The sequence below is a fragment of the Empidonax traillii genome, unplaced genomic scaffold, assembly GCF_003031625.1.
Source record: "Empidonax traillii isolate 1590-97213 ecotype Southwest subspecies unplaced genomic scaffold, ASM303162v1 scaffold84:size2688230, whole genome shotgun sequence".
In the NCBI taxonomy this organism is placed as follows: Eukaryota; Metazoa; Chordata; class Aves; order Passeriformes; family Tyrannidae; genus Empidonax; species Empidonax traillii.
In genome coordinates this window covers 674,703-694,543 of record NW_020955277.1, presented here as the reverse complement: position 1 = coordinate 694,543, position 19,841 = coordinate 674,703, and the positions used below count along the sequence as shown (strand labels likewise).

The 19,841-nt window shown below is 38.2% G+C and overlaps 1 protein-coding gene across 2 annotated transcripts in view; it reads left to right on the top strand.

Annotated features, from left to right (window-relative positions):
* Positions 1 to 19,841, top strand: part of MYBPC1 (myosin binding protein C, slow type) — a 75,455-nt gene that overhangs the window by 41,357 nt on the left and 14,257 nt on the right. For both annotated transcript variants that reach the window (XM_027881143.1, XM_027881144.1), the window contains 14 exons: positions 804 to 970; positions 1,749 to 1,881; positions 3,579 to 3,703; positions 4,760 to 4,865; positions 5,166 to 5,332; positions 6,523 to 6,685; positions 7,450 to 7,556; positions 8,780 to 8,913; positions 10,046 to 10,202; positions 10,838 to 10,942; positions 11,583 to 11,771; positions 13,132 to 13,266; positions 17,917 to 18,084; positions 18,581 to 18,669. In XM_027881143.1, the coding sequence (XP_027736944.1) occupies positions 804 to 970; positions 1,749 to 1,881; positions 3,579 to 3,703; positions 4,760 to 4,865; positions 5,166 to 5,332; positions 6,523 to 6,685; positions 7,450 to 7,556; positions 8,780 to 8,913; positions 10,046 to 10,202; positions 10,838 to 10,942; positions 11,583 to 11,771; positions 13,132 to 13,266; positions 17,917 to 18,084; positions 18,581 to 18,669 (1,945 nt within the window). The remainder of the gene's footprint in view (positions 1 to 803; positions 971 to 1,748; positions 1,882 to 3,578; positions 3,704 to 4,759; positions 4,866 to 5,165; positions 5,333 to 6,522; positions 6,686 to 7,449; positions 7,557 to 8,779; positions 8,914 to 10,045; positions 10,203 to 10,837; positions 10,943 to 11,582; positions 11,772 to 13,131; positions 13,267 to 17,916; positions 18,085 to 18,580; positions 18,670 to 19,841) is intronic.

The following is a 19,841-nucleotide window of genomic DNA, read 5'->3' as shown; positions in this document are numbered from 1 at the left end:
TGTAAATCTGAAAAATTATCATCACTGTTCTCTCATTTAATGGTTGCCATTGTGATAATAATCATACTTCTCTTTATTGGTTGTCTTAACCTGGAGTTGCAGATAGTAAATACAGTATTGAAACTTCTGTAAAGGTGGTGCCTCACACAGGTCTCTGAAATTTTTCCTGCTCTTAAGACTGAGATGCAAATCCATCCTTGAAGTCGAAGCTGGTGGGGAAATGTTCAGTTCCTATCCATATGACAACTTTAAGTAATGCTGAGAAGCACCGGTGTAACTATAAGCAGACACAGATTCCCCTGTATTCCAATGTCCTCTCATTGGTGACCCAAAGTAGCAGTTACAGGGACTCAGGGTTGAAAGCATTTTTACTTAATTATGACATGTAGAGATTAGACTCAGCTCTCAGAGATGCCATCATAAATTGTAACTGATTCCACTCAAGTTGCAGCAGATAAAACTGATTGAAGTGGGATTAGCCTGTATGCTATTATAGTACTACATTTTTCAAACCATAAATATTTTTTTAAGCAATGAAACAGTATAAAAATCCTCATAACTGATTGTATCAGCAAAGGCCAAACTAAAACTTATATTCAAATTCTCACTCGAAGAAGTGTAAAGTAAGGTGTGAATGTCATTCTTAGCTGTTCCACTCATTCTGAGTGAAATCAAAAAATAAGATGGCAGCCTTCAAATTTTGGTCAAAACATTTCTAGCCTCCCCATAGACTCAGATCCGCCTATTTTTATGGTGTGATAACTGCTAACTCTTCACCCATAATTTTATTTTGCTAATGTTAGGGAGGTTAAACAACAAGAGGAAGAACCTGAGGTAGATGTGTGGGATCTCTTGAAGAATGCGAATCCCAGCGAGTATGAGAAGATTGCTTTCCAGTACGGTATCACCGACCTGAGAGGAATGTTGAAGCGCCTGAAGCGGATGCGCAGGGAGGTGAAGAAGAGCGCAGGTATGGATATGGGAGAATATTCTTATGCTCATTAGTCAAACACCACCATCTACCTTAAATTGCCAAATATGCTTCGTTTCCATGCAAGGGAACTTGCACACTACAACTCAAGCCTCATTACTGCAGGGGGTTAATTAGAAAGCTGCTTTGTTCCGCTGCGGATACTGTAAGCACACTGCCCCGTTCAGTGCTTACAAAAAGAATCCTTCCCTCTGACAAACACCAGTTCCATCTGGAGCAATGTCCCTCAGCTGTGTGGTAAGGTGTTATCTGATCAAGCAATATGGAAATTAGACCTTGTGCTATCATCAATATCTTCTGCTCAAAATAGAGGTCACTCCAAACACGTCGTTTGCTCTTCATAATTTCATTTTGCACTTAATCTACATTTCTTGGAAATCCCAGCTGTACTAAAAACCCTCCACTCTGTACTAGGTGGGGATATTCAGGCCTGTCTTTCCCTACCCAGGTGCATGACATAGAAATGCCTGAATGTTTTCCTGGGAAAGAGGCATCTCTCAGTACTTGTGACAGCTTGTCTGGCCCCTCTCCCCCATTCCCTTTCGAGTAGGATGGAGCTGCCAGGTAAACCAGGATTTTTTTAAGTGGACAGAAGGGGCTCCAGATACTGGGGAAAATGCCTATAGTAGTGAAAGGATGAGAGCAGGGCATTTTTCCCCTCACGTCACCTTTATTATAAATTGGAAACTTTTATACTGCAACAAGATAACTAAAAAATCCTTTTTTTTTTTATAATAACACTTGACTTCCATAACAGCTTTTGCCAAAGGTCTTGATCCTGCATATCAGGTGGACAAAGGAGGTAAAGTGAGATTCATGGTGGAGCTCGCAGACCCAACAGTGGAACTCAAGTGGTATAAAAATGGCCAAGAAATACGACCAAGTGCAAAGTAAGTGATTTTATCATAGGTAGGCAATAAAATGGGTACATGTGTACTTCCTTTATAAGAGTGTTGCATAGATCTCTCTCTTTGCTCAGTTTGCAGTAATTTTATTCCTCAATTTCACTGGATGTGAAGAGTATGCAGATGATGCTATATTGCTCATGACCCAGAAAAGTCCACTGTAGGCTAAATGCAATGCAGATCGACTCCTTTGTCTCAGCAAATCCTCAACAAACCATAGTGCCATTTTCTACTTAGTAGTTTTTTAAAAATCAGGAAGCACTGTGAGTAAATAAATCACTTGTCTTCAGTCCTATGTCCAAAGCTGGACATAATCTTTCTGCAGTAATTGTGTGCTAAGAGGAGAGATGTTTGACATCATGCACTTACCCACCTTGCTCATAACCACCTGACAAAAGGGGTGTGAGGTTTGTCGTATATTCTACTACCCAGTTAACTTTCACACAAAGAAGTCATCAATGTTCTCTATCAGTCATGAGCAACAGGTCTAGTGTACCCAAGATTCTTCATCTGTATCACCTCAATTGGTTTACTCTCTGACCTTACATAGAAGTGGCCTTTCAGGTGCAGACATTTGAGTATATGTAGAGCAATAGCTGGAAGTTGAGCCCAGTCCCTCCTGTGGGCACAACCAGCTCTTACAACCCAGTGCCAAAAACCCCATTTTACGGTCAGACACAGCTCGGAATGATGATGTAACATAACAATGTAATGCTCCTCAAACATTTCTCAGAAGCACAAAATCCTAGCAACTTTTTCCTCTGGCCCCGTGGGGAAAAAAAAAAAAAAAAAAAAAAAAAAAAAAAAAAAAAAAAAAAAAAAAAAAAAAAAAAAAAAAAAAAAAAAAAAAAAAAAAAAAAAAAAAAAAAAGAGAAGTAAGTAACAACTGCCTTCTTAGAGAGAAAGTGCAGATTTCCTTCAATATGTTGCTGCAAAAGTCAATGAAGGATTTTGATTAATCTTCATAATTTGCAAAAAAGTAGATGATAAAGAGAGTACTGTTTCTTTAGCCCCTTTATCTTCCATGAGCAGTTCAGAACTGTTTTGCAGGCAGCTCTATGGATAACTCTCCAGCAGAAGGGCCTGGATTGAGTGTTCCAGTGCATTTCTACCAGGCTGCTGAAGCAGCTGTCAGATGTTAATGAGCTTCGGTCATTACAAACCTGGAGCAGATCTAAACTAGTGACATAAAGGTGAAAGGCTCCATTACCAAAACCCCATATCCCATTACTGATATCCTGTGCCATCTGGCCTACCAACAATATTAACTTCTTAACTTTGGCTATTATTATACTTCACAAAAATGTTGGAATGAGTGATGGTGTCCTCTTACTAGTTATTTTCAGCTTTACTCATCTAGAGTTTCAGACTCCATTTTATTTGTCATCATTCCATGCCTGCTCTTCTTTTTTTTTTTTAATTTGTGTTTTTTTCATATCACCCAAGCCTGGGATTTTGGAACAAGCCAGAAGGAGCTCATTGTCCTTCTACACCACAGCTTTTTGCTAGAAGTCTATGATAGCGCTGTTGAAACTCGGAAATTGCTTCTAAGGACAATTTTTCCAGTACTGTGCAAACCCCAGAATTTTTGCCTCTAATAGTCCCTAAAGCACTTTCTACATAAAAAAAAAGGGGCCCAGCAGTTTTGCTAACATCTCTTTGCTGCATTCCCGTTCAAACAGATACATTTTTGAGCACAAAGGTAACCAGCGAATTTTATTCATCAACAACTGTTCGATGACAGACGATGCTCGCTATTACGTAACAGCTGGTGATGAGAAATGCTCCACAGAACTCTTTGTGAGAGGTAACTATGTCAGCCTGATGCTCTTTCACGTGCTGTAAATTGATGTGGCTTCTTTGGCTCCAAGAGAAATCAACAGGGAGGGTCTGGTTCAGTATATGTTTGTATTTGTATTAGCAGCCCTGAGGATTGTTCTGTATTTCTGTGATCCCTGGATATTTTGTTTTTCCTCATCCTGTGTTTAGTAACTTAGTGAAAACTCTAAAATAAGAATATGGTTGATTTTATCCTGTGCATTGGGATCTAGTGGGGCTTGTGGAGTCCTTCATAGTTTTAAGCCATTTTGGAGACTTGTGTGTCATAACATTTCCCTAGCACCGCACTTTGGTACCTGAGGACTTCAATACTATTAGTCCAACTAGTCTGTTCCAAGTACCCTCAGATCAGGCTTTCTAGCAGTTAGTTTTCATTCTGCCTGCACTAACTTAAGGGAAGAATCTATCAAAAATTATGAATGGGTGGCCATATCTTCACTCTCTTTGATCCCATTGTGTTGATTACCCACACATGCACAACAAAACAAACAGAAAAATTCAGTAAGAGAAAAAAAGTCATAAAATATTTCAAAAATCCTTTTTAAAAGAATGGAGTCCATTGCCCCTATAAGCAGCATAGGATAACTCTTGTACAGTCTCTCGCTATTAAATAAACTTGAGTTATGACATCAGGAATGGATTAAACCAATAATGTCACCATGACATTCCATCAGTCATCTTATTGTGCAAAACAGGACCTAAAGAAAAACCAGTTTTATGAGAGGGATCTGTGGGAGGTAAGAGGGGTATGTCAGCTTCTCATGTCAAGCTGCCTGGACAAACTGTTAACAAAATGGGATGCAAGGCAGGTATTAATATGAACAAATATTTTTTTTTTTTATTTAGCACATTTCCTACTAGCATCTTAATGAGCAATCACTTTTCAAATTTAAGACAGAAGGAGCTGCCTTGATACTCATATTAGAATTTTAAAGTAGTATCACCTTTACAGCGTGATTTAGGAAACCTCTCTCATTTAGTTTTCTCTCTCAGACCATAAACCTGTAACTTAATCTTTCCAAAGATCCTCCAATTTTGGTGACCAAAGGCCTGGAGGATACCAATACCTACGTTGGTGAACGAGTAGAACTGAGCTGTGAAGTATCTGAGGACGATGCAAATGTGAAATGGTAAGCCACATATAGTTTTTTCCTTGAGAATAAAATACTGAAAATTTTAACTGTGGGCAAAAATGTGGGCAGCTTTTTCCATGACAGTAAACCTGAAAATTGTTAAGAAAATCTCAATGAAACATTATGCAAAAATGTAGCAACAACAAAAATATCCTCACACAGTCATGGGTGCATTCATTTACCCTTTCCTAGTGCCTTACAGTCTTGTAAAGTCTTCTCTGGGAGTTTCAGTCCATGGAAGTTTTATTTGAACAGGACTTCTATTGGAAAATGAATCATTCTTTGTTTTTTCAATAGGTTTAGGAATGGCGTAGAACTTACCAACGATCCTAAATCTCGGTATCGAATCAAGGTTGAGGGTAAAAAACACACTTTGATCATAGAGGAAGCTGCAAAAAATGACACTGCAACTTACTCAGTTATGACAACAGGAGGGCAATCAGAAGCCAAGCTTGCAGTTGACTGTGAGTATCACCCATCTTACCCTTGAATTCATGTATCAGTTTGCTGGCATACAGAAATAAATAATTTGCTCGCTTTTCCCTGGGGGTTTAAAGGGAGACTTAACCTCCAGACCAAGTTCTTTGCTGCAAATCTCCAGAACAGTGACTTCCCTTTAGACAATTTTTGCAGTAGCAAGCAACGAAGTAGTTCTGCTTGATAACTTCCTATCACTCCATTAAGGTGGAAAATAAAACAATCCATACAAAGACACAATAGGTCAACAAGGTGAAATTTTCAAGGAAAGCATCTGCTTTTCCTTAATCCTTTCAGGTTTTTGCAAGAAAGACAAAGCTAGGCACAAACACATGGCTATGTAGCTCCCTCAGCTTTGTGCAATATCTCTTTCGAATATCCATGTTTTTTAATAAAATTTATCTGTCCATCCTCTAAAGCTATCATGCATTATGCATAAATGTACACTATTTTTTTAAATACTTATACTGCTTTTGACTATTTTATACAAATTGGTATCCTAACCAATCCGTGCTATTTTATTATGAAGTTGGAAATTATCCTCCATGGCTACTGAACTCTATCATATTTCCTTTCTTGCACCTTTTTCCAAGGAATTTCCAACTGTCTTTCTACAAAACACTGCCTTTCCCATCGCTCTTTGTTTTCTGTGCCAGATTATAGTCAGGGAGATTTATTGCACACTGATTGTACTGTGTGTTCAGCTTGGACTCTGCTTTGCAGCATCTCATCTTCCAGAAAGTGGAAGTGTACTAGGGTACCAGTTCTCAAACTCGAGTTTTACCAAAGCCAGAAATATCTGTGGGTGTTCATAGGGTGAGTTAAGGCACTTCAGCAAACACGAGAACAAGTAGTGTATGAAGTTAAGCTTACTGACCAGTCAGCCTTTGCCACAGGCTTGATCGCAGTTGGATCATAGGAAAGATGGGCTGTAATCCCTTCTAGTGCATAGATCTGGGGACCCAGGTCATTCACTTCTTGAAAGTTTCTAACTGGACTCTGGGAGACAGGAACACCCTACCTCCAGCACCCAAACACCAGAGAGGGGACAGTATCCAAATTATGCTCCTGGCCTTAGTTCTTCTACTGGCAACATCCACAGAGCATCAGCTCTGTGACAGAATCAGGAGCTGCTGTTTGTTATCACCATTAATATCTCTGCCTCTGTTTTCCTAAGTGAGACCACTGAAAATATCACTTGCATTAGAAGACCAGACTGTGAGGCTTGGACAGGAAATCCACCTGAAGTGTGAGATATCTGAGAACGTGGAAGGGAAATGGTACAAAAATGGACAGCTGATTGAAGCTAGTGACCGTGTAAAGCTGTATCACAAAGGAAGGTAAGCCTGTTGTATATTGATTTGGTTTTTGATGGAGTGACACAGTAGAGGTGTGCCAATATGTGGGTTACGTCACTGAAAATCATTAGCTAATCAAGCTAAGCCCTCTCCCTCAAAACATTTATTTTTATCATCTTAAAAGTCATGTCTCCTTGTTTCTTTTACTTCTGGCTGTGGAGGAAAATAATCAAGTCCTTGATACATCTAAGTTCAAGCTGTTATTTTTTCTTGACATTGCTATTGCTGTTAGCATGGGATATTAAGTAATAACTTAAAATAATTCTTAGACACTATTAAGAATATATAGCTTTTAAATGTCTCTTTTTCTCATAATTCCTTGGACCATGTAATTCTGCCCATTCAAAATTTATGGAAATGTCAAGTTCCTCTGCTTTTATAAGCTGTCCTTTTTCATGTGAAGTAAGAAACCACAAACAACAAACCTCAAAAAACCCAAAGCAGGTCCTACCTTGAACCACACAGCCATCACCATTCACGCAGCTGGGAACTGCTCTTATGAAGGCACTCCTAAACCAGCTTTGAAATGTTTGCACTGACTCCCTAACACTCCCTAAGTAGTAAGGGACAAGTCACACAGTATTTAATGAGCTAAAATACCACTAAGTGACCAAAAAAGGACTTTTAGTCAGCAATTTTGCACGCTTGAATAGATCTCCTAAACTTTTCAGAGATTTTTTCCTTACAGCTTTAAGCAGCCTGCAGAAATAATTTACATTGATTTATTTTTCAATTTTTTTTTACAGAATCCACAGATTTGTTATACCAGCTTCTGCTGTTGATGATGAGGGTGAATACATGTTTGTACCAGATGCCTATAATATTAATATTCCATGCAAAGTACATATTGTGGGTAAGTATATTGCACAACAACTTATATATAACCTCTCTTTCTCTGAACTTTGGTAATTGAAAGCAGCATGAAATATTCCTGATTTCAGTCAGTTAGTATCCTCTGAGCAGGCATCTACCAGAGAAAACAGACTTGCTGCTTTGGCAAAGTGCAAGTGAGCTGGTTGAGGAGTTCTTTGCCTGTCCTCAGGACCTGCTCATAGTTTACACACTGGGGGGAGCTGAAGGCTTCTTGATGTTGAATTACTAAACTTAAACCATTATGAAAAGTTTGTGTAAAATACCTGTTGCTATCCACTTCTCGAATATATCGTGTTGTCTTTGAAGAACTGGCTCACTAACATTGTAAAACGTGATTTAATTTGGTAAAAGATTAGTAGAATAAGCACATATTTACCTATTCACTGAATACATTAAATGCTATCTAAAGGAAAAAAAGTTTCCAGTCAGCTTTCATTCACTCAGTAAAACAGAAGGCTTGTTAATGATCCCAGTCCTTCAAACAAAATAAAACCAGTTATTGACTCCTCCCACAAAAATACCTCACCAGCTTCTAACTGCAACCACTTGGAAGTCAAAAGGGCAGCGATAGAAATGACCAAAGTTTTAGAAAACATGTTCCTTAACTGGAGCCGAAAGAAGTGGGATTTCTGTGTTAGAAAAAGTATTGGTAAGACTTAGGGAGAATGAAAAGGGAAGTGGTACTAGAGGGGAACGCCCACTGCTATATTTGCAGTATGTTAAAAAAAATTGTAAGAGGATACTCATCAGTTGTTGTCCATACACATGGGGTACAATAAGAGTGATAATTTCATTTTCAGGAGAGGATTTGGGTTAAGAAAACTTTAGACTTGTAAGAACAGTGAAGTCTCAAGCATGGTAAAAGTGTGGCAAAAAGTCTGCAATGGAAATTCCCAAGAGCCACTTAGAGAAAATCTTTTTCAGAATTTATCTGAATATACACAGTTCTACTTCAGGAAAATTTTTTTCCTATTTGGTCTTCCAAAATCTCTATGGTGCCGTGGTTTCTTTTTCATTAGATAACTGTTTTCTTAAATAGATTTTCTTCATAAATTATTTTCCAAACAAAAAATCAGTTGCCTAGAAAAATCAGGAAAATGTGAAACATAGAGCATGCTTCTTTATGTTGCAGACCTGTGTCAGGTCACTGAACTCTCAGAGCAGCTGCTGAATGACAAATTTGGACAATCTCTCCTTTTTCAGATCCTCCTAAACTTCACCTGGATGGTCTTGGAGAAAATAACACTGTTACAGTAGTGGCAGGAAGCAAACTACGACTTGAGATCCCTATCACTGGTGAACCAACTCCAAAAGTCGTGTGGAGTAGAGGTGACAAGGTACATTGTCATCATACACATTTCTTTAGCTTAACAAGGAGTCCTTTTTTTCCAAAAATAATCTTTAGCCTCATGAATACCTTGATTTTATCAGCAGAAAATAAGGGGAAGATACCCTTTACCTAAAAACTCCCCTCGCTCAAGGATAAAATAGATAAATATTTTTTAATATTTTTGGGGTCTTTTAAGGAAAGGTTGAAAACGGATGGAAAAATATGGATTTTCTATAAATAAATAGTAAAGCAGAGGGATATACAAGGTGCAGAAAAAAACTAGCTAAAATCTACCAAATGGCTACTTTTCCTATACATACTGCCCAGAATGGCTGCCAGGTTTTGACAGGAAGCCATGATATGTTCTGGTTCTGGAAAATGAATGACACATTCTAGTGCAGTGTCAAGTCTCAAATAAAACAATAGGTTGGGCAATTGGCATTTTGCATCTGGTCTCTTTAAGCAAAACTTTTGCACAGATCAATCCCTGGTTGTGTAAATACCCAAAAAAAAAAAAAAAAAGAGTCATTTTTCACATAAAAATTTTCATTGTGGTATGTGGAAGCTGGAACATATTATCATTACTGCACTCAGTATACCTGTCTAGTCAAATCTGTGACTACTATTTTTCAAATATTTATTTGAAAATTAATTGTGGTGTCCAAAGAGGGAATTATACTAAGAGAGCTCCTACTCCAAAATATGTAACAGTATTTGAAATCTGTTAGGACAAACTACTTACCATTACAATTACTCTGACCTTTAAAGTGAATGAAATAAAGTTTTATTTGACTTTTGGAAAAATTCACTATTCTTTTTCCATCAAATTAATGTCAGGTGGTGTCAAAAAAGTGTGTTCTCACAACACAAGTAAGCCTAGTGCCTCATCCTTTATGGTGCAATGGCTGAACTAAGTACTAAACAGTTACCATATTGTAGTTATTTTTACTTATTTAGTTATTTTGTCATTTTTGTCACCATTAGGTGACTAAAATTCTGAGGTTTACTGTGGTTTTTCTTACAGTTGCTTTAAGAATTTTGCTGAAGTGTACTATACTACTTTTAAATTTTGATTTTTGAGTACTTTGTTCTCAAATACAGAAAATATGACTTTTCCCTCTGCTTACCTTGATTCCTAGGGGATCACGGACAGTGGAAGAATACGGGCAGAAACATATCCAGACAGCAGCTGCCTGGTCATTGATACAGCTGAGAGGGAAGATTCAGGTCCTTTCAGAATAACTTTAAAGAACGAGGCTGGAGAGGACACAGCTCTAATCAACATCAAAGTGGTTGGTAAGTCATGTGGAACTGTGCTCATGAGCCACATCTTTAATCACAACCATTGCCAATAAATGCTCTTTCAAGACCCACACTTTTCTGCACTCCAACAGGAGTTCCTCTATCTGAAGGGTCCCTTCTGTAGATGCTATCCTCCTTAGCTATCAAACTGTTACAGATTCTCAGAAAACTTCCATCTACCTCTTTTTCTTCACTGTCAGGTGAGGAATTGAGATGCAAGGGTTCTGAGGCTCAGTGTTACTGAAGGACACAGGAGCTTGGTGTGGGATTTAAGTAGGAGTTAATTATCACTCTGCTGTCACCTTACACTGCAGGGAACAAACTTCTGTAGTTCCCTCAGGATGCCCTCATCACTCACTGTTCTCCATTCTCCTGGGGCTGTGGGCTCTGTCTTACCACATGTCCTTAAGTGCCTCTCAAGTTTCTTGACTGTGCTGAAGAGCTTGGCACTTATCCATTCCCAGCCACCAGCCAGGATCCACAGACTTTCTTTTTCTCCCAGGCTCTCTTCATTAGGAATTCCTGTTGCACGTCAAAAACTATTTGTATTTGTTTCTTATATTATATTTTTAATTCAACCTATGCAATAAGAAGATTTTAAAAAATAATATTTACTTTGTTTACAACAGATGTCCCTGATCCTCCTCAGGCACCAAATGTGACTGAGGTGGGTGAAGACTGGTGTATTATGACCTGGGAACCTCCAGCAAATGATGGTGGATCACCCATTTTAGGTACGTTTGTTTTTTGTGGATTTTTTTTGTTTTGCTTTATTTTGTTTTGTAGTGATGTTCTAATAAAGACAAAAGAAACAAATCCCAAATAATGGATGAAATAGGATCAGAGTTTAGCTCAGGCCCTAGAGGGTTGCACTGGGAGTATCCAGTTGCAAGAACGTTCTACCTATTTGACTTTATCAGAAATTTGGTTTTTTATTGTGTTGAATTTTGTCACTTGAAAGACCACCTCCTATAAAATAAAACTTGTAACTGTTATTAGCCTGTTTGAATGTTGGAAGGAACTTTAGAAACAATTTACAGAGTAATCTGGAGTATCTTCTAATACACTGTGCCAAGAGGAAAGGCCCAGAGGTCAGTAGGCTTAGGCCCTTTTCACTCTGAACTAAACACAGCAGTGTTGTAAGTGAAGTCCAAAAAAATTCTCCAATGTGGCCATGAAAGCAAAACGGGTGACTGTCAGATAGTTGCAATGGGGAAAATTTAACAATAATCCCTAAATCACACTGGGATTAGAAGGGGATATGGAGATGTATTCAGAAAAAAATGCCATTTGGAAGTCAAAAACCAGACTCTTCTGGGGACTATTGACCCTTATATCATCACTTACTATAATAAAATTTTGTTTGGTCAATAGGATATTTCATAGAGAGGAAAAAGAAACAAAGCTCCAGGTGGATGAGGCTGAATTTTGAACTGTGTAAAGAAACAACTTTTGAACCAAAGAAGATGATTGAAGGTGTTGCTTACGAGGTCCGTGTATTTGCTGTTAATGCAATAGGCACGTCCAAACCAAGTATGCCTTCAAAATCCTTTGTTCCTTTGGGTAAGTAATCAAGAGCACAGAGACAGGCATGCATTTAGAACATAATTATTAACACATTACTATAGTCCTCTAATTACATAACTGGAGTTCTTGTGGCACTTGTGTTGCTCAGGACCTGTCTTTATGAGGTGCCTCATAAAGTAGATGTCTATCCCTGGAATTACAGTCTTTTATGAACAAGAGACAAGGATGCATAAACAGAAGAATGGTGCACTAAAATAAACCAGTGACACACCATAGGTGAGCCTGATATGGTCAATACTGCAGTCAATGTGTTTTAAGGACCGGAACTGACAGTTCCACATTTTTGTGTATCATAGGCACATCCTGAATCAGCAGAGTCAAACTACTGCCAGTCATACTGGCAATTTAGAGAAAAGGTAAAGATGATGAATCACAGGCAATCATGGGCTTTTTGGCCAAAAATGCTCAGGAAAAATGAGAAGTCTAAAGATCACTATTCGCAGGCCGCACTGTAAGAAAATTAGGCGCTTTTTTCACATTTCACTATTTAGGCTTTGCTACACAGTAGCTTGCCATTTTAAAATGTACAGGTAGTCACAAATAATTCATACATTTCTATTTTTAAAAAATCAGAGGTCATAAAGGTAGAAACCTATGAGAAAAAAATTTGCCAAGTTTTGCAACTTATCACAGGATAAGATACATTGGAACAGTCCCTACTTTCACTCTACACTCCATTAGCTTAAGCAGGGACTTTTTTCCCAGAAAAGGATCACATATTTTTAATATCCTTTTGCAGACAATCCAGATTTATACTATTCTAAATGTCATCTTACTGCTTTGTATTAATGTAACAGCTAGAAGGCCTTGCCATTCACCTAGTGACAGACTAATTCCATGGCATCTTCATATAAAGAAACAGATTTTCAAACTATTGTGACAACCACAAGTCCCTGTGAAAGAATGGTGTCTTGTTCTGTAGGCCAGCAAAGGTTCCCACCCTGCTCAGCAGCACCCCCAGAATGAAGAGGAGAGGGAAGAAGGTGGCTGTTACTGCTACAGTATGCTCCCTTCTTGACAGAAAACACCTGCTATGGTAGAATTCACTGCTCCAGACTTCTCTACTCTACCCTCCACAGTTCTTTGCCCTTCTCTCTCCTCAGCAGAAGGAATTCATCTCTGGGTTAGGCTGTGAGCCGATATGGGATGAGGTAGCTGCTTCTCCTCGTGTGGTCCTAGCTGAAAGAAAGGTGTGCCAGGGATGATTTGAAATCATCGCGGTGGCAGGATTTAGCCTGTCACCTATGATGCTAAATTAGAGGAATACAGACCATAAATGTAAACCTTTAATTGTAACACAGTTTTCTGCCCTCTCCCTGCTGCCTGCTTGCTTCAGCTGTTACCAGCCCCCCGACTCTCCTGGCAGTGGATGGAGTGACTGATACCTCAGTGACAATGAAGTGGAGGCCGCCAGACCAGATCGGAGCAGCAGGGTTAGACGGCTATGTTGTAGAGTACTGCTTTGAAGGAAGTAAGTGACAACACCTTGGGGTATGTTACTCATGGTGAAAGTAGGTGAGACTTTCTCCATTTTTTGCTCTACGGGTATTGGGTGCTCTCACTGTAAGGCAGAGACCAGTCAGTCAGAAAACCTCAAGCAGCAGGGTTTTGTTCAGGCTTCCTTTGGTTTGTATTCCAGATCCCACCCACTGACTGTAGTTCAACATATCTTATATTTGATCTGAAATCCAAATCAAAAGCCATATAATCTGTTGCAGTGTTAATAGCTATCTTCTTTTAGAAACTAAGTGACAGTCAAGGCAGTAAAGAGTGGATGGATGCATTAATGTATAGGGAATAGTGAGTGTGGTCTAAAGTATGTTCAGGTGGGGTTTAGGGTCAGGAAATCCTCAGTGTGGTAGTCCCTATGTTGACATATCACTAATTGGCTACTTCAAGCACAAGTTCCCAACACTAAGGACAGACAGCCTCTCCTATTGTTTCCTGCAGAAGTTATCTAGGCATGTAAAGTAAATGTCTAGATATTTAATTTTTCCAGTGTTTCAGTGCAGTCATATACGGGCTCTTCAACTATGTCCATCTAAGACAGAAATTGATATAGAACCAAAGGAGAAAGACAAAGATGTAAGAGACTAAATAAACATTTGAGAGTAGGGAAATAAATTTTACAACTATTATGTTGTAAGTATTGTCTTTGGTGATCAAGCAGCAGAAACTTAGTATTTTCTAGCAAATTTTTTTCTTAACTGGCATCAGATGAAGTCTATTCTCAAAAAGTAAAATCCACCAGCACATGGGTAAGTATAAAATAGCCTGGAGGGGTATGTGCAACAGCCAGCCTCTGTGGTCCAACACCATCGACTGCAGCAATGTTGTGGATGTGGGTCAATGGGACACAGTTATCTTCAGCTCCGCTAGCTGCTGCTCTCAACTGTGCTGTAAATCAAGTTATAGGTTGAACATCTTTTTTCACAAAGGCATTTGTTTCAATGAAAGCTTCTCATGAATGCAGTCCATAGCCTGGAGACAAGAGGTAGAGGACATTGTCATTCACACTGTCACATGTTTCAGATTCAGACAACCCAGGAAAACAGTAGTTCATAAAAGTGGTCAGATGCCACAGGATAAGAGTGCACTCAGCTCTCTCTCAGTCGAGTGCGAGAGGGGGTGAAGAAGAACCACTGGCTTTTCTCAGGAGCACTCAGCATCTTGTAGTATCTAGCTGAATATCTTTAAGGAGCAGAGACAGACTGCAAGAAGCTCAGAGACCTCGAGAAGAGTACCTGAAGGCAAATACAGCTGGAATGGTAGGAAAGGTTTTCCTTGTGTATCGGGAGGGAGCTGCGGGAACATCTCAGAATGAGTAAGCATGAAGTCTTCCATTAAGATACAGTATTCCTATATTATTTCCATTCACAGACCAGATGTAGGGGAATATAAAGAGAACTGTTAATGTGAGGTCTTCAGTGTATACTTTATATTCTGCTTTGTTTAGCACCGGTAGAATGGCAGGGAAAAGTTACAAGTGCTTGTAATATGCTACTTTCATAAACCCCTTGACATTATAGTATGTGATATCCAAATAAGGGGACAAGAGAGAATGAAAAATATAAATACATTAATTCAAACGATGACTTTCAGAGGAATCTTCCTAATCTGTCTTTAAAGGACTGTTAGACAGAAGATCGTTTTATACCTGTTGAATGGAACAAATTCTTTTACTTTTTTTTTCAGATAGGCTTAAAACATATGAAGATACAACAAAATGGCAATCATCTGCCATTTTATTGTAACCCACCTCAGTTAAAATACAATGGGTACAATGTATTTTACATAGTTTTCTGAGTGTTTATGTATATCTATATATGCCTCCTATATATGCATATACATCTATATATACACAATTGACATTATGTATATATGTTATAAAAATGCTTAGGAAGAAGCAAGATAAGTAGAAAATACCAATTTTAAAAGTCATTTTCTCTATATATATTTCTCTATATATAATTTTTCTCTATATATAAAGTTTTTTTTTGTTTTCTTGCAATATCTCAGTGCCTCTTTTTCTTGGTCTTTTCAGTGCCTGTTCTGCCTCAAACTAATTTCTTCTGTAATATTTAATAACTCTTTTTTAATTTCAAGGTACTTCTTATGACTGTCTATATTCATTCTAATGTTCTGTTCTCTTAGTTATCTGTTTGTAAACTCATTTGTCTTTACATTCTCCATTCTTTCATTGTTGTCACTGAACTACTTTTAAAGAGGGCTTTTTTGACTCTTCCTTAGCAAAGCAATCATTAGGAAAAATCACAAGCTGAAAAGAGAAAGACAAAAATTATATAACAATAATTCAAAAGAATAATGAATCATGAACACTGGTTTGGCTTTGCAAAAATTAGTATTTCCCTTTAGTGTGAAACTTGTAACTTGATCGACGTGGTGGACTTTTGGACTTCCTTACTAGTTTTGATAGCTCTCTGTGTTTATTACTGAATTAGAGTCTCATCAGGAGTATCTGGATCCAGCATTGCATAGGTGTGACTAACACGAATATAGAACTCCCCAGGTCTAGTTTTCAATGTCCAACTTGAACATTTTGCTATGGTGATGCAGAGTAGACCAAATCTTGTTGATACTGGAGAAGTCAGTTAGTAGTAAAGTATGCTGGAGACTGGTTCTTGTGGGACATTTCAAGGGTAGCATGAGGAGCTGGGCCCCAGTGTTCCCTAGGACACTGTTTATCTGCTTTTAATGGGCTATTGTACCTGCAGATGATCTGTTTTCATAGCTAGTAAATCAGCACTTCAGAGAGCGTCTCTTGGCTGAGAACTTTGCCAGTGTACTCATCCAGGACCACGCACATATACTAGAATAGTATTTTTATTATCCTGAAAATAGCCAACTCCAGGATTACAGGAAATCCAGGACAGTGATAGCTTCATCCAGGAAATAAAGCCTTAGGGTCTATGTCATACCTGTCATCATCCATGGGTTTGGTCTTCTTTAATCTTCTATGTTGCCTTTAGCTAAATGTGTTCTCTTCCTCTGTTTCCTCAAGCTTTTTTCCAAGACCTCTTTTTTTTCCTGTCTCTTTTACTCAGAATTTATCTCTGAATTTCTTATCTCTTCTATGATCTGTTTTCTTCTCCGTCTACGCTTTCTCTTATCATCACTTTGTTTCATTTCTCTCTTCCAAATGTTCCTTTTGTCTCTTCATTTTCATATTTCTAGGGCTATGCTCAGGCCCAAAGAAAAACATACACACTTATCTCCTCCTCTTCCTTTATCCTTTAGCTTTCCTGTGGGCATCACATATAACTATGCTGTGATCTGGATGCCCTCTTCCCATCTCTCTTCTCCCTGCAGTCTCTCTAAATATGGGTCCTCTAAATCTTTAAAGCCCAGCATCTATCTTTGCATACTTACTAACAGGAATTGCTAACCACTGACAAAATGCTCCATCTATGTGAAAGTGGGTGTCTCTGATTAATTTTAAAGATGGATTCTCACAAGGTATATCGACAGATCTGTCTGAGGAATTGCTGGAACCACCTTTTAACCTGGAAGGTACAGTATTCAACAAAGGATATAAATCTTCTTTAACAAAAGAAAAACTCTCTTCATAAAAGTAAAGCTAAATTCCTGAGAGTTGAATTTTAGGGGCAACAGTCTGCAGAATCTTCTGTAGTTCATGTATAAGGGGAGGGGGAGGTTCTTGGGAAACAGTCATCAATTGCAATCCTTTTCTGCTAGAAGCTGAAAGAAGCAGCTTGAAGGAGAAGTTTATTCCTAAAAGTAAGACACACAGTTATGAAAAAATATTGTAGCATTATACTCTGAATCTGCAGGGCTCTCTAGTTTGTAATAGTTCTCTTGTCTTCTGTGCCCATTTTATAATGCTATCTTTATATAACATGGAAAATATTGATCCTGACTTTGTAGTTCATAAATCTGGCTCCAGTGTCCAGGTGCCAGCAGCGTTAGAGCAGCCTATGTTGGGAGGACAGGGTGGATAAAAAGTGTCATTTGTAATTGAAGCTCTTGTAAGAGACTGTTAGGATCGCTCCATGAATTACATGCAACTGCCTAGGGGTAGGATTAAAAATCCAAGAATGCTGTAATGGTGTGAATAATTCTGACACAGCCTTCCTTTTTTAAAGGCACAAGGAGAGATGGCATTTCATTGCAATATGTAAATATTCTGTGTTTCTCTTATTTCTCAGTTCTACTTTCAAGGCTACTCAGTACTGGTTGAGATTAATTGCAAATCCCATTTCTCTCCAAGGAAGCTGTTAAAGAAATGATGAGTGCTTTTGGAAATATACCCTTTGTTTCCCTTCTTTTCTACCAGCTGAATTAAAAAACTAACCAGTTTTCTTTCTGCCACAATTAAATTATAGACATATTCTAATAACATTTGTATCATTATATATAAATATATAATCATCGGGAACTCCTTAAGGTTTGAAACATTATTCCTATGTATGAAAGTGAATCTATATTGTGCTACAGCATAATTAGAAAAACAAAATAGAATAATTCATTAGAATCTAATGTATCTATTACTGTTTTGTAATTTTCCTCATCCATGTAGTGGGTGCATTTATAATTCCCTGCTCTTTCAATTTGTCCTCCTCCCTCCATTTCCCTAAACTAGCCGATGAATGGATCGTGGCAAACCCGGAGCTGACAGACAAAACGAAGTTTACTATCAATGGCCTGCCCACTGGCTCGAAAATCCTTGTGAGAGTAAAAGCTGTGAATGCTGCTGGTGAAAGTGAGCCCAGGTACCACCCACAGCCTATTTTAGTCAAGGAAGTGATAGGTAAGATCCTCCTGCCTACACTTAACCCACAAAAACACTCTGTTTCCATACTGAGACCTGTTTTTTTTAAGGCTAATGCTTATTTGTTGTTGGAAAGTGATGATACAACCTTACAAAGCCATTGTGTGATGGCTAGAAATCATGACACCACCTTTAAAAAATTTCACAGTTATCTTTATTTCTTTAATTTCTGAACCTTTATTTCTCAGTTTTTCAGGGCTTTTTTTTTTCTGCAGAACTTGAACTTGACAGTGTCTTTTTTAAGTTGCACTAAGTTTCTCACCTATTCCTACCACCATAGCATTTGTTGTTCTAAAAGCTGATAGTGTACTAAATGTAACACTCTGGGATCAAGAAATTTAGGATACATTACACATTAGTCACCTCTGTGAGTTGTAGACCACATAGTCTCCTTTTTATATTGCTGCCCACCAGTGCTGCCTCAGTTAGAAAAGAAGATAAATGTAAAGCCCAAGCTTTTTTTTTTTTTTCCCAGAACCTCCTAAGATTCGTCTACCAAGACACTTAAAACAAACTTATACTCGAAGAGTTGGAGAAACTGTGAATCTTGTTATTCCTTTCCAGGTAAGAGTTAAAAAAATTATCTTTGGTTGGTTGGTTTGTTTATGGGGGGGGGGGGGGTGCTTGTGGTTTTGTTTGTCTGTTTGTTTGTTTTTATGCTGATGCTTTTTAACTTACTTCTCTGTAACTTTAGCAGTGTGGAAGCACACTGAAGCACAGAGGTGTTTGAAAGCTTTTGCTTTGACATCTCAAAGAAATTATGTTCAGCCAAGTAATGAATTGGGTAGCTAGATCAGACAGACTGATTGGTCATCTGTCATCCAAAGGACACTTATAAATCCTTACAGTAGATGTTACATGTGAGATAATTGCTAGCACAATGCAAAGTGCTAGATATGTTAGATATGGTTATCATGGGTGGAACAGTAGTGTTTAATAATTTTCTTTAGAGAGGAAAACTGAGGGGACGAGTGGGCAGACTGCAACTTTTCAATCCTTGCGACCACAAATATGACTATTTCTAAATATATAGTGTGTTTTCCCACAGTGTCCTGTTAACCTTCATTCCCATACCTTTTACAACAGTGCCTCTCAACTTGCAGAGCCCTTCTGGATACAAGAATTAAGGAAGAATTCATTTCTATTTCATGTTTGCATCCTTAAAGATACTGGGTGGGCATAACTCAGCTTTTATAAGGCTGATTAAAGCCTTATAAAAGCTTGATCAGCAATACACTGCAAGCTATACTTCTCTGGAGAAATTAAAGAAACATTAAAATCTATGGTTAATGAAAGAAATTAAATTCTATGGTTATTCTTTAAAATAAGGCATTCAAAGCAGTGTGACAATTACCCTTTTCAGACAGCATCTACAAACTGCCTCTGGAAGGCAAATCCCATGGTAAAGCAGGTGGAATTCACTCTAAATTAACTACCTAAATCGGGCACTTAGACATAAAAAAAATGGCAAACAAAAGATGCCAATCCAGCCTACCTAACAGCTATTCCAGCTTCTTTTGCAATGAAAGAAGAGAGTTTAGGTTCCCTAGAGGCTTAGTCTAGCATTTCCCTCTTTCACTGGCAGTGTAGAGAATGCAAGAACTTCCACAGGGTGAACTACTTTATTCTGTCTTTTCTGTGAGTTATTTTTTCTCCTTTTTATTTTAGAAAACTGGAAATTATCAAATTTAGCCAAAAAGATAATTGCTCAATATAGCCAGAACATGCAAATATTT